The sequence below is a fragment of the Mytilus trossulus genome, chromosome 6 (genome assembly GCF_036588685.1).
Source record: "Mytilus trossulus isolate FHL-02 chromosome 6, PNRI_Mtr1.1.1.hap1, whole genome shotgun sequence".
In the NCBI taxonomy this organism is placed as follows: Eukaryota; Metazoa; Mollusca; class Bivalvia; order Mytilida; family Mytilidae; genus Mytilus; species Mytilus trossulus.
In genome coordinates this window covers 49008381-49022455 of record NC_086378.1, presented here as the reverse complement: position 1 = coordinate 49022455, position 14075 = coordinate 49008381, and the positions used below count along the sequence as shown (strand labels likewise).

General features: G+C 30.4%; 1 protein-coding gene across 1 annotated transcript in view; it reads right to left on the bottom strand.

The window, feature by feature from the left end:
- LOC134722769 (uncharacterized) overlaps positions 1 to 3289 on the bottom strand; it is a 37169-nt gene extending 33880 nt beyond the window's left edge. The window contains exon 1 of the mRNA XM_063586396.1: positions 3148 to 3289. Coding sequence (XP_063442466.1) covers positions 3148 to 3258 — 111 coding nt within the window. The 5' untranslated portion in view covers positions 3259 to 3289. The remainder of the gene's footprint in view (positions 1 to 3147) is intronic.
- Positions 3290 to 14075: the final 10786 nt, after the last annotated feature.

The window sequence follows — 14075 nt, the reverse complement described above, 5'->3', positions numbered from 1 at the left end:
CAGCAGTCATCATCGTGTAACAATTTATCAGAACACAAAACTGTCTACGAACACATTCTCTGCTTTGCGTGTTTGACGTCAGAAAATTTTATACGTCACATATATTTATACAAACAATTCTAAAATATCAAATAGGCAATGCTAACATACATGGTCAATTTTATTAAAAAAAAAGTATGTTAGAATTAATTTAAGAAATATACCGAGATATTAAGTATTCCAAAAGTTCTATAGAATTTATGAGAATTCACGAATAGGTCATTCCACTATGAATAATTGTGATGTTTGTGGTTCAACGTATATTATAAATCATAATAAAAATATATCATAATGACATATTATAGAACAATTACTTACTGACATGATATTATAAAGTACAGATTCACGTTATAAGAACCAAAGAAACACAAAAAGTCGCATATTCAAATCACACCAGCAAAAATGAAAGATAATATAAACACATTGACGGGATCTTTAAATACCGAGCCACGTTAGATGGATATCATATCAAACAATCCAACAGTAAAAATAATATTGATAATACAAAAATAGAACAAAGACAGGTAAAAGAACAATATAACACCTTGTTACATCAGCACGCAGAATCTATACATCAAGACCGTCATGTAATTATTGTGAAGTTGATACGGAATATTTATCATCAGGTCTGGGTACCTTCCGATGAACTTTTTTAGAAAAAGGACGAGACGTTTTTTTATATACCCCGGGTTCATCTAGAGCCTATAAAAACGAGCTACATTTATACACATCGGACATAGAAATTACCTCACTATCGTTCGGGCAAAAATAATCACGAAAATAATGCCTATCCATTTTAAAACTACAATAAAGTATAGCTTGCATCAATTATTTGCTAATTAAGTCATTTTCAATAGGATTTTTTTTTCTGTATTACGCAGAAAAAGGGATCGATTTTTAAAATTGTCAATGGTTGAACAGAAAATCTATAAAATCCATTAATGCCTACAAACATGTTTTTTTTTCTAATAGTAGGAGGAGGAATTCTTAGATACCACCAGAGGAGCCTTTCGTCTACAAAAGACTTATCAATGACGCTCGAAAACAAGTATCCTTCATCCACATTATTATGATGTACATGTAAGGTGAATCTCATCAATCTTTTCTTATATGCCTATAGTAATATGCAACATAACCAAAACGAGACTGGGTAGTAATTTGTAATTTAATCCAAATACTAGCCGTGCTTTTCATTTGGGTGCGATACCATTTTAATACTTAGTCTCCTCTGTTACTATTCCTATAACTTTGTCATTTCTTTCATTTTACCAATTTATTGTTAAGTGTTCTATTCTTTTTTGGACGTAATCAGTTACTTTCAATTACTTAGCGATTTTACGTTGTCAAAATGAATTTTAGTTTTTCTTATTATCAAACTGATATTTATTTTGGATGTTTATTAAATACGCAGCCTCTGTTGTAATAACTAAACCGTTGACAAATTTGGAATGATATACCAGGTTAGATCTGTCAGTGCACTTGATTCAGAATGTATTTCCATGCCGTTTTTTTAAAACATGTAATAAGTTGTCACCTTTGAAATTAAAGAAATGTGCGAGATCATCACGCAAAGTACTATTCATGCAATGAGTTTATATAACTACTCTCAATATCAACACAATAATTTAAAATTTGCATACTTTCCCAAAAACGTTTTTTTATTTTCTCGCCGGCATTCACACTCATGCTATGGGATGGACTACACAATCTGCACTGTGTCCAGCGCTCTAGACTACTCGGCCACCAACACCAAACAAGTATTTCAACTTTATTAGGACTAGTGTTACCTTCCCTTGTCGGTAAAATCTAGAGCTATAACACAGTTCATGTAACATGACATATATATATTCTTCGTGTTTACAAAATTCACTTCAGGTAGTCTTAACATTGACTCCAAATAAATATGGTTCTGGGTACATATAAAGAAAATAAGTCTTGTTTACATTAGTTCACCTTAGGTTGACCATCAAGAGGTCATATTTCTACAAACTAAACTCATCGTAGATACCAGGATTGAAATTTAAAATTTGCGCAAGCCGCGTTTGTCGTCTAGAAAAGACTTATTATAGTGACGATCAAATGACAAAAAATGTTAAAAGGGCCGAATAAAGTTAGATGTTGTAGAGCATTTAGAACCAAAAATTCGTAAAAGTTATGCCACCTACTGCTATGGTACATTTGGTAAATAAATTATTGTGGAAAACATCATGGCTTCATCTTGTATTAATATGATTTTATAGCAGAGTTTACCTTTATCCCTGACCTACATTATGAGGTCATGAAGCAAAAACCTAAAAGTTGTCACTACTGTATATGGATCATGAATGATGTCACCATACAACTTCATAAACATTGAAAAATGAAAGAGATAACATAGCATTTCAACCACATGTTTCAACTTACAATTTTTAAAATATATATTGTCGATATATTATGCGGTTTATGAGAAGAAGCTTAAAATAAAGCTGACCATATTTTCAGAGCATGACTTTGACATTAACCTCAACATTCTGATGATGTACCGAAAAGAATAATTTTATTGTTTTCCTTTGAGTTTTCAAAGGAGAACAATCACATTAGAATCAATCACATGAGAATAAGTGTTCGTGGAACATAACTTTTAAAAGTGGTGTCAATTTTAAAAACGTATGAACTGTTCGATATCGTATAACAAATATCTAAGCGACATCTAACAAAACAGAATCTATTCTCAAGAAGAAAAAAAACTACAGCAGAAGAAACAAAATATAAGCACGAAGTTTGATACGATGAATGATGATGAAGTTTAAACCGAACGGTGACATAATACGACGTCATACTCGTATGTGCCAAAGAATATATTTACTGGAAATATTTTTATTTCAACGCCATGCAAAAGAAAAAACTTCACAATGAAAGTCGAATAATGATCCATATCAACTCGAGTTATTTTATTTGAATATTATTTAGCCTTCAATGGAATTTTTGTAACGTGGGAATTTAAGTTTGGTAGATAATAAACATTTTTTTAATGTTAAGATAAGACAAATTATGCTCTCTTTTTGTGTATTTTCTATTTAAAACAGGAATCAGTTAAACTTGAAAATATATGATATAAAATATTCCTACCGTATTCTTGCCAGAAGGGGCGCATAATAATAACATAATTCCTAACAGGCAGACGAAAATAAAGATGTATGAGATCGGCAAAGTTGAAACATCAACCCAAATCATATTCATTTGACAGGGATCGACATAAAATTCAACACTGTCATGTAACATAGATTTGACAATATAGATATTGTACTTTGAATTTGTCTTGTTTGTCAATGATAAAAATCATAATGCAGGTAATGTAGTACTGATGATAAACTATAGTAACGTGTTTAATCATAATGTAAACAAATAATTTTCATAAATAACGCCTATCTGTAATTTGATATATGTCATGCAAAAACATATTGTCATAGCGGTTTGCGAGTATAGCGAGTTTGCTGTTCATGAACTGATGTGCCTCCTAGATTAATTACTGTTCTTACCAATCAGATTCATTTGTACAGTTCTTAACAATACCTACATGAATATCCGAACCACAACTGTTTTTTTTGGTACTAAAATGCGTTTACCAAGTTCCACCTTCTTTCCGATTTGGCAACCACAAAAGATCACCAGTGATAGTTGTTGAATACCTCGGGAAACAACATATTACTGAATTGTTTTAAAGAATGTGGAATAGTAGAATCAGATTTGTTATTTTTTGGACACAATTTTCAAAATTGACAGCTATGAAAAGGCGGTAGAGCATTCGGGTTTTTTGGTTTGGTTCAACATGCATGGAATTATGTCCAGACATACTTTATGTTTTCATTGTCATCTGTTGCAAGCTATCTGTGTAAATTTCTTTACCTATGTCATATCATTCAAGGATATATTTTCACCATTGGTAATATACTCATAAGTATGAGAAAATTGAAAGAAATACAAATATTTCAAAACATTAGATTTATATTGCTTATGAAACAATTAGACAGAATTAAAGTATAAAAAAATGCTGAAATATTGAAATGGCCGTAGTTGAACTCCTGTTTTTATCAATTTTGTCAACGGATCATAATATACAACCAAAAGGATCCACATAATCCAATACTGAGTGTTTCTTAGCTGACATCGACACATAGATAATTGAATCAACGTAAACGTGTTGTCCTTATGTACCTTCTTTACTAGAACCATCATCTAGAAGAGATGTCATACACATTGCGAAATGTTTTAGTTGTGTTGAATGCAGTTAAAAAAGGAGAATAAAACAGATACAACCTCGAAATAAATTGCATCTAAATACTTGGCTAAATGATAATCAATATTGTTTTTGATGACGGTAGATAATATTGTAGCCTACATCATTATTTGTTGAGCTACCTGTTTCAAAATAATTATTATTATTTTCTCTGACTGTATCTTGCATTAATTTGTAGGATCCTTTACTATAGATAATTGAGCTGATCTGTAACAATAACATCTCCATGCCTTATATAACATGTACTGTAGTACGCCGCTAGATTAAAACTGACAAGGAAAGGTAACACACGGCCACCGAGAGCTTAATTTTTTGTGAAGCAGAGGTGGTCATGTGGTCTAGCGGGACGGCTTCATTGCAGACGATTTGGTGTCACGATATCTCGGTAGCATGGGTTCGAATCCCGGCGAGGGAAGAACCAAAAAATTGCGAAAGCAAATTTACAGATCTAACATTAGATCTGTAAATATATATATATGTAGTTACAAGGGTGAAGACATAAATGCGAAACATACAAAATATTCAATAATTGCGATTAGGAAACGGTATTTGGAAGGCCATATATAATTTACCCTCAATTTTAGGAGTCAATATAGGATGAACGGATCATATAAACCAGAGGGAAAATATGATACAATCCCACACGAAAAACATAAACAAGTCTAAATTGAAAACTATGTTCAAACCTATGATTGCGTTGGATAAAATATATTGATTTTGATTTTTTTTTTAGAAGTCATCTTCGAAAATTTTGGAATAGTAAATTGGGTTCATATTTCAACACCCAAAGGTTCTAAATACAAAATTTGATGTTTTTATCATTAAACTCACTGTTTGATCACCAATCTGCTGGAATAGTGCAATTAAACTATACTCATTCATCATAATTTGTGTACTGATGTCATTCATTGTCTGAGAGACACAAGACCTTGTGCAATATCAATCAATATCGACTGGATAGATGTTCGTGAGTTCTCATTATTACCTGTGTTTTAATAGCATTGTATATTTAGTGTGTTGATTATATGCGTCCTACATTACTACATATTTGTTCAAATTGATGACATCACAGTCTGGGCACAATCTATCCGTTGATAAAGATTTGTGATGCTTAGTGTAGTTTTTTTTAAAAGTGTTTTGTCGCTGTGAATTTATTTTCTTTTGATTATCAATTTTCAAGGTCCAAATAGTATTCTTCATTTTTTTGTGTTATTTGAATTACGAATGTTTATTTTGGTTCCGAGTATTTTCGTTTTATACAATTCATAAACATGCAGTGTTTATATTTGCACTTTATATATACAACTATTTCACAAACCTCGTAATTTTGGGGAGACATATGATTTAAATAGATATTGTTTAAATAATTTCAGATATTTACTCTTTGATTCATATCGTGTGGCTAGGTGATAACACGGGTAAATATCCACATGCTTAACGTTCAAATTGACAACTGAGGAAACCTTAAGTGAAGAGAAGTGGCAGGTCAAAGTTTTAGTATAAGTTTGGGACATAAAAATGTCGATAATATGCCACTCAGCCTATATTTTGACCTGTAAGAAAATGTATTGCAGCTTTCCATTATATGGTTTACTTTTTTATGAAACTTCATAGTATAATTGGTACAGTTTTAACCGTAGAGGGAAATGTCTAGTCATAAATAACAAAATAACATCCTTTATTTTGTTAGGAAAAAAAAGTCGAAATTCACCATGTACACATTTATATAACTCAAATATAAAGTCTAGACATACATGAAATATTTCAAGAAGACTCAGAAAAACTATTAGCCATACTACGATGACTCGATGACACTTTACAAAATGAATAGTTAACCTAAGCCATGTATGCAAAGTAAATCCAAAAAAGTGTACATTGGTAATTTAGTTTGTTAAGTACTGCTTTTATTTGCTCTCTTTAGACATTGAAACTCAAACATTGTTGTTTGGGTGATGTTGTCCTGTCAAAAAACAAAAAGTAAGCCGTTACACTTGAATGTTCATGGTTATAACCGCAACTTAGAATATACAAGCTTGAGATAGAAAATTACCTTAATAAAACTAACAATTAAAAAGGGGTTTTATCCCAAAAATGTAGTAAATATTCCATATTTACATAAACAGCAGAATTAATGAGGCCCAAGTAGCAAAAAGACAAAAAAAACCACTAGTTCTTTGGTCATAACACATAAGATAGAGCCTGTTAATTATAAAAAGAAGATGTGGTATGATTGCCAATGAGAAAACTATTCATCAGAGACCAAATGACACATAAATTAGCTACCAATGATCACCATACGGCATAACATGAATAGGGCCGTTAGTTTTCTCGTTTGAATTGTTTTACATTGTCATTTCGGGACATTTTATAGCTGACTATGCGGTATGTGCTTTGCTCATTGTTGAAGGCCGTACGGTGACCTATAGTTTTTTTAATTTCTATGTCATGTTGTTCTCTTGCTGACAGTTGTCTCATTGGCGAACATACCACATATATTCAACAATAAAATGTGAATACCTTCAGCTATAAAAACAAGAGGCTCTCAAGAGCCTGAATCGCTCACCTTATTTTTTTTGGTTAAATCTCTCATCAATGATTTTTTTGGCTTTTCAATTTATTTAAATGTTCTTTGAGTCGTCCTATTTTCTTCAAAGCAAAAAAAAAAATTTTTTCCTATGTTCTATTTAAGCCATAGGAGCTATGTATCTTGACATACAAGGAAATAAAATATAAAATTTATACTAGATACTCTGAAACTCATTTAGCCTAAGTTTGGCTGAAATTGATACAGCAGTTTCAAAGGAGAAGATTTTTTAAAGTAAGTCAACATGATGAACAAATTGTGAAAAAAAGTTTTTAAAGGGCAATAACTCCTTAAAGGGTCAATTGACATTTTTTGTCAAATTGACTTATTTGTAGATCTTACTTTGCTTAACATTTTTGCTTTTAACAGTTTATCTATATCTATAATAATATTCAAGATAATAACCAAAAACTGCAAAATTTCTTTAAAGTCATCATTTCAGGGGCATTATACCTGAAAAACCAGTTACCCAATTCGGCTGAAAATTTCAGGACAGGTAGACCTTGACCTAATAAATACTTTAACTTTCTTGTCTTATTTGCTCTAAATGTTTGAGTTTTTGAGATATAAGCCAAAAAACTGCATTTTATCCTGTGTTCTATTTTTAGCCATGACGGCCATGCTTTTTGACGAAATAGAAAATAAAACACAAACTTTATTTTATACACCCTACTGATCATTCAGTTGAAGTTTGGTTGAATTTGAGTAGTTTTAGAGGAGAAGATTTTTTAAAGTTAGCAAATATGATGAACAAATTGTGAAAACTTGTCATTAAAGGACAATAACCCCTTAAGGGGTCAATTGACAATTTTGATCATATTAATTTATTTGTAGATCTTACTTTGCTGATCATTTTTGCTGTTTACAGTTTATCTTTATCTATAATAATATTCAAGATAATCACCATAAACTGCAAAATTTCCTTAAAATTACCAATTAAGTGGCAGCAACCCAACCATGGGTATTCATCTGAAAATTTCAGGGCTGATAGATCTTGACCTAATGAACATTTTAACCCCCATGTCAGATTTGCTCTAAATGCTTTCGTTTTTGAGATATAAGCCAGAAACTGCATTTTGCTCTATTTTTAGCGATGGCGGCCATGTTTTTTTTCACAAAATGGAAAATAAAACAAAAACTTTATTCTAGATACCCTAAGGATCATTCAGCTAAAGTTTGGTTGTAATTGGTTCAGTAGTTTCAGAGGAGAAGATCTATGAAATAGTTTACGACGACGACGACGACGACGACGGACCGACGACGACGACGGACGCCAAGTGATGGCAAAAGCTCACATTTCCTTTTAGGAAAGGTGAGCTAAAAAAAACCATCTTGAAATGATAAATTTAGTACAATTCAAACGAGAAAACTAACGATCTAATTTATGTTGAGGCTTTGATTTTAATATGATAATTATAAAGATTGTTTTAAGGTGGTTTGGGAGTCTAAAATAAAAATGATAGAATTTGTTCAAACTTTGCCAAAACGTTGTATCTATTGATATATGTTGGAAAATATAATAAAAATGGTAGGTCACCATGCATTTTCTCAAGCTACAGGACGTGACAAAATGATACATTTTGTATGGAACATACATGAAAAAACACCTTTTTGTGATTAAAAACCAAGCAAAATGATAGAATTGTTAAATACTTAAGGAAAGGATAGCTTTCAGACAATGCTTCCAGAATATCAAAAGAAAATACAGGGTCACTGTACGTTTTTTCCAGCTAAAATACAAAATAGGAAAATTCCATGTAGAATCCTTCAGAAAATGCACTGTTTTAGAGTTACTTCCCCTTAAAATGACAATTTAAAAAAAATTAAAAACAACTAAAAATCATCAAATATAATATTTATAAGTTACATTCTTATAAATTGGTTCTTTTAAATGAAAATTCACATTAAATATCTGCATTCTTGCATCAAATTTTGCTAATTTGATAGAAAATGTGGATCTTTAGTTCTATGATTTTTACAATCCAAGATGGAGGAAGACACCCATACCACCTTAATAGAAAACAAATAACAGTTATGCTATTTTTGTATACGACCGCACACTTTTTGTGGTCATACAAATATATAATGTTAAGACGTTGTCCGAAAATATTTGGCTACCAGAAATTAACTTGAGTATAGGTATACAGATCTCTTAGAAAGTTAATCACAAGTTTTCATACCACAAAATTAAGGTGATGATAGATTTGGGGGATAACTGTCTCATTTTTCGAGACATTATAGGATAATAACTTGTTTAAAAGTGTATGCAGTACTATGAAATTGTACCACAAGGTTTGATCATGTTTATACATCTGAAGGTAGGTTTTTAGGAAAAATTGTGGTTATTATGGCCAAAACCGTTGAGAAATTAAGAGATACAGAGATATGATTTTTTGGTATACCATGTGTAAAAATGTATGAACAAAACATTAGAAATAATACCTAAAGATGTCTTAAATGGAGGTGCTACAGTCAACATTGCAGTACATTTTAAAACACTATAAAAAAAAATAAAAAAATAAAAAATAGGCCAGAGTTTGAAATCTCAATGACGGGATGCATAGGCACCGTGACACGCCAAGAGTGTATGACAAAAATTGGATAAACAGTAAGGGTTGACAATTTTCAAAGACAAATACAAGAAAATATAACACGTAACCCAAATGTTAAACACCATTAGTACATATAATATGTGTTTCTGGGCCTCCATGATGTTCATGTATAAATTGTGCAACTGATACATAACTTTTATCAAAACGATCTTTATATTTTGTGATTAAATTTGATTTATAAAATTAAATGATAAATGTTTTCATAGATAAAAATGTCGCAATGTAGAGATAAATTGTTCATTATGCGATATTTTGAAAACTATAACATCCACCAGGGATGAAAAGTACCAGAGGAACAGTCAAACTTATAAATCGAAAATGAACTGTCAAACCCATGGTTAAAAAAAACAAACAGACAAACAATAGTACACATGACACAACATAGAAAACTAAAGAATAAGCAACACGAACCCCACCAAAAACGAGGGGTGATCTCAAGTGTTCCGGAAGGGTAAGCACATCCCTCTCCACATGTGGCACCCGTCGTGTTGCTAATGTGCTAACAATACCGATAAATAGTCTACTGCGATAGGTCACATACATGAAAGGGAAGGGAATAGTAGTTACGACTTAAGGAACACATTCTATATCATTTCTGAGACGGTTATTTCATAACGGTCAACCAACTCGTGATTGCGTCCGTAACATTTATGAAGGGATGATTTCAACATCACCATTTGGAACTATTGCTTCTTTGTGAGTAGCAACCCTCTATCAAGAAAATCATATAATAGAGACAACTATTCGAAAGTTAAAACTCGAATGTTGAAAGATTTTTCAACAAATAGAATCATCAAATCAGATCATTTAATAGAGACAACTCTCCATCCACGTCATATTTTGTAAAAGTAAACAAGTATAGGTCAAGTACGGTCTTCAACATGGAGCCTTGGCCAAAATTGGAGTGCAAGCTCTAAAGGTCTTCAAAAATTACAAATGTAAACCCATTCAAACGGGGAAAACATTCTAATCTATATAAAAACGAGAAACGAGAAACACTTATGAACCACATCAACAAACGGCAAGTACTGAACATCAGGTTCCTGACTTAAGACAAGTGCAAAATATGCAGCAGGTTTATACGTTATAATATGTTCCAACCGTCACCTTTACCTGAAACAAATAGTTAAGGCACAACATAGAAAGAAAATGTCAAGATAGTTCAATATGCAACATTCAACATTCCACATTCAATCTCCTTTTTTCTTTTTCTTTTAAAAGTCATTTTAAACATACATCATTCAGTTTTAACAATCAAATTCTAAACAAAACTATTTCATATATTTTTCACTTTTTTTCAACATTTGTTTTCAACTTCGTACTTTATTTGGCCTTTTCAACTTTTTTGGATTTGAGCGTCACTGATGAGTCTTTTGTAGAATAAACGCGCGTCTGGCGTATATACTAAATTTAGTCCTGGTATCTATGATGAGTTAAATGTTAAACATTCAACTTTCGTTTTCAAGATTCAACATTTGTTTTCAACACACTATTTTCAACTTTCAACATTCGTTTTTATCATTCAACATTTGTTTTCAACATTCGATTCATTTGTTTTCAACATTCGATTTTCAGTTTTCAACATTCGTTTATAACTTTCAACAATGGTTTTCAAAATATAACGTGTGTTTTGAACATTCGATTTTGCAACTTTCAACATAAAAATACATCCAATATTCGTTTTCATCAATCGAATTTCAACTTTTAACATTCGTTTTCAACATTCAACATTTGTTTACAACATTCGTTTTTCAATATACAACGGTTTTTTTTAACATTCAATATTCGTTTTTAACATTCTATTTTCAACATTCTACATTCGTTTTCAACTTTCGTATTCAACTTTCGTTTTCAACATAAGTTTTCAACATTCGATTTTCAACTTTTAACATTGGTTTTCATCATTCTAGTTGAAACTTTTAAAAATTCGTTTTCAACATTCAACATTCGTTTTTAAAATTCATTATTCGTTTTCATCAATCATATTTCAACTTTCAACATTAGTTTTCAACATTCGTTTTCAACATTCGTTTTCAACATTCTAGTTCAAAACTCAAAATTCGTTTTTTAAACATTCGATTTTCAGCCTTTAACATTCCTTTTCAACATTCTAGTTAAACTTTAAAATATTTGTTTTCAAAATTCATTATTCGTTTTCATCAATCCAATTTCAACTTTCAACATTCGTTATAAACATTCAATATTCATTTTCATAATTCGAATTTCAACTTTTAACATTCGTTTTCAACATTTAACATTCGTTTTCAACATTCGTCTTTCAATTTGTAACGTTCTTTTTCAACATTCAACATGCGTTTCCAATATTTTATTTTCAACTTTTAACATTCGTTTTCAACATTCGTTTTCAACATTCGTATTCAACATTCGTTTTCAATATTCGTTTTCAACATTCGTTTTCAGAACTCAACATTCGTTTTCAACATTAGACATTCGTTTCAAACATTCGTTTTTCAACTTTTATCATTCGTTTCAAACATTCGTTTTTCAACTTTTATCATTCTTTTTCAACATCGTATTTTTAACATTCAAAAGTAAGTTTTCAAAATTCAACATGCGTTTTCATCAATCCAATTTCCACCTTCAACATTCGTGTTCATTATTCATTATTCGATTTTCTATATGCATCATTCGTTTTCAACATTCAACATTGTTTCAAACATTTGAATTTCAATTTTTAACATTTGTTTTCAACATTTGATTTGTATCTTTCAACGCTCAACATTTGATTTTTAACTTTTAACACTCAACATTTATTTTCAACATTCACCATTCGTTTCTAACATTCGATTTTCAACTTTCAACATATGATTGTTAACGTTCAACATTCGATTTTCAACTTACAACATTCGATTTTCAACTTTGAACATTCGATTTTCAACTTTGAACATTCGATTTTCAACTTTCGAGTTTATAAAAGTTAAAAATCAAATGTTGAATGTTAAAAACGAATGTTGAACTTTATAATGAATGTTGAATTTTATAGTGAATGTTGAATGTTGAATTTTATAATGAATGTTGAATATTGAAAACGAAATGAATATTGAAAATAAAATGAATATTGCAAACAAATGACAAAAAATGATGAATACTGAAAACAATTGTTGAATATTGAAAATTGAAAGTTGAAAACGAATGTTGAATTTTGACAGTTGAAATTCTTATGTTTTAAACGAATGTTCAAAGTTCAAAATCGAATGTTGAATGTTGAAAACGAATCTAGAATCTTAAAGACGAATGTTAAAAACGAATGTTGAATGTTAAAAACGAATGTTGAATGTTAAAAAACGAATGTTTAAAGTTGAAAACTCGAATGTTGAAAACATATGTTCAATATTGAATATGAAAGTTGAATGTTTGAAACCAATGTTGAAAAAGTAAGTGTACACAAATTGAACAGAAACAATATTTTTGAATGTCGAATGTTGAAATCGAATGTTGATTGTTTAAAATGAATGCTACAAACAAACACAAAGGTTGAATGTTGAATGTTGGACCGTCTTGACATCCACTAGAAAAACACTATACAATATCAATTAAAACAGCTTTACTCAACCGAAAGACATATTAACACAAGTGAACATACACTGAACGAATAAATTTGATCTATGACACAATGAAAATACAAAATTAATCAAATAAGGAGTGAAATGTTAAATCATTTCAGAAATCAACCATAACCTTGAACAAAATACTGCCAAATAGAATAATGAACACAGGTAAATGAAAACAATTTTGTATTAAGGTATATAGTATAAATAGAGAACGGAAATGCGTTTGTATAATATAAATATTATAGTTGTGCATAGTTTGGGAACAGAAGTGAGAATTTAATTATATCAAATTCTCATCAAAGCTGGTATATTTCTTAATAAGAGAAACGAAATATAACCCTAAATAAGTGAACATTAGAAAACAAAACAACAATACAAATAGTATCAGCAAATACAATAAAACACGAAAGTACGATTTGAAGAACTCACACTTTCTGAAAGTCAGTTAAATGCCAAAAACAAATTCAAAATCATGCATCAGAGACTAAAATCAATTAAAACACATAACGAGGATTTAGAATGTTAAGGTTACTGCATTTTGGAATATTTTTTTTTATTTTTTAATTCTTATAGAGGGGAAATATCTGGTAGAACCGCGTAAGGTTTGTTTGTTATTCTTTATAAATCATTTTTTTAAGATCGTTTTATATATTTAGATGTAAGATGAGGTGAATTCATTTGAAAAACTGACTTTAAAATGTCCATTAATTAATAAACAAAATTGAATTCTCTGATTATTTGGATATGCTAAATCTAACCCTTAATATAGATTTTTTATATAGGACCCTATTAGTAAAAGTCCAAATAAAAATGTTTCAGTTCTTTGATCACATGCATTATGTGTAAGAATTTTTTTTACACTTTTCAAATATATAGTCCGAATTCAGAGATTTTATTAGACTTAACGGTAATGTCCATACTTGCCAAAACTGTTCAGGTTTCGATTCGATCTCTGTGATCGTATCAAGCTTCAGCGGGAAATTGTATTGATT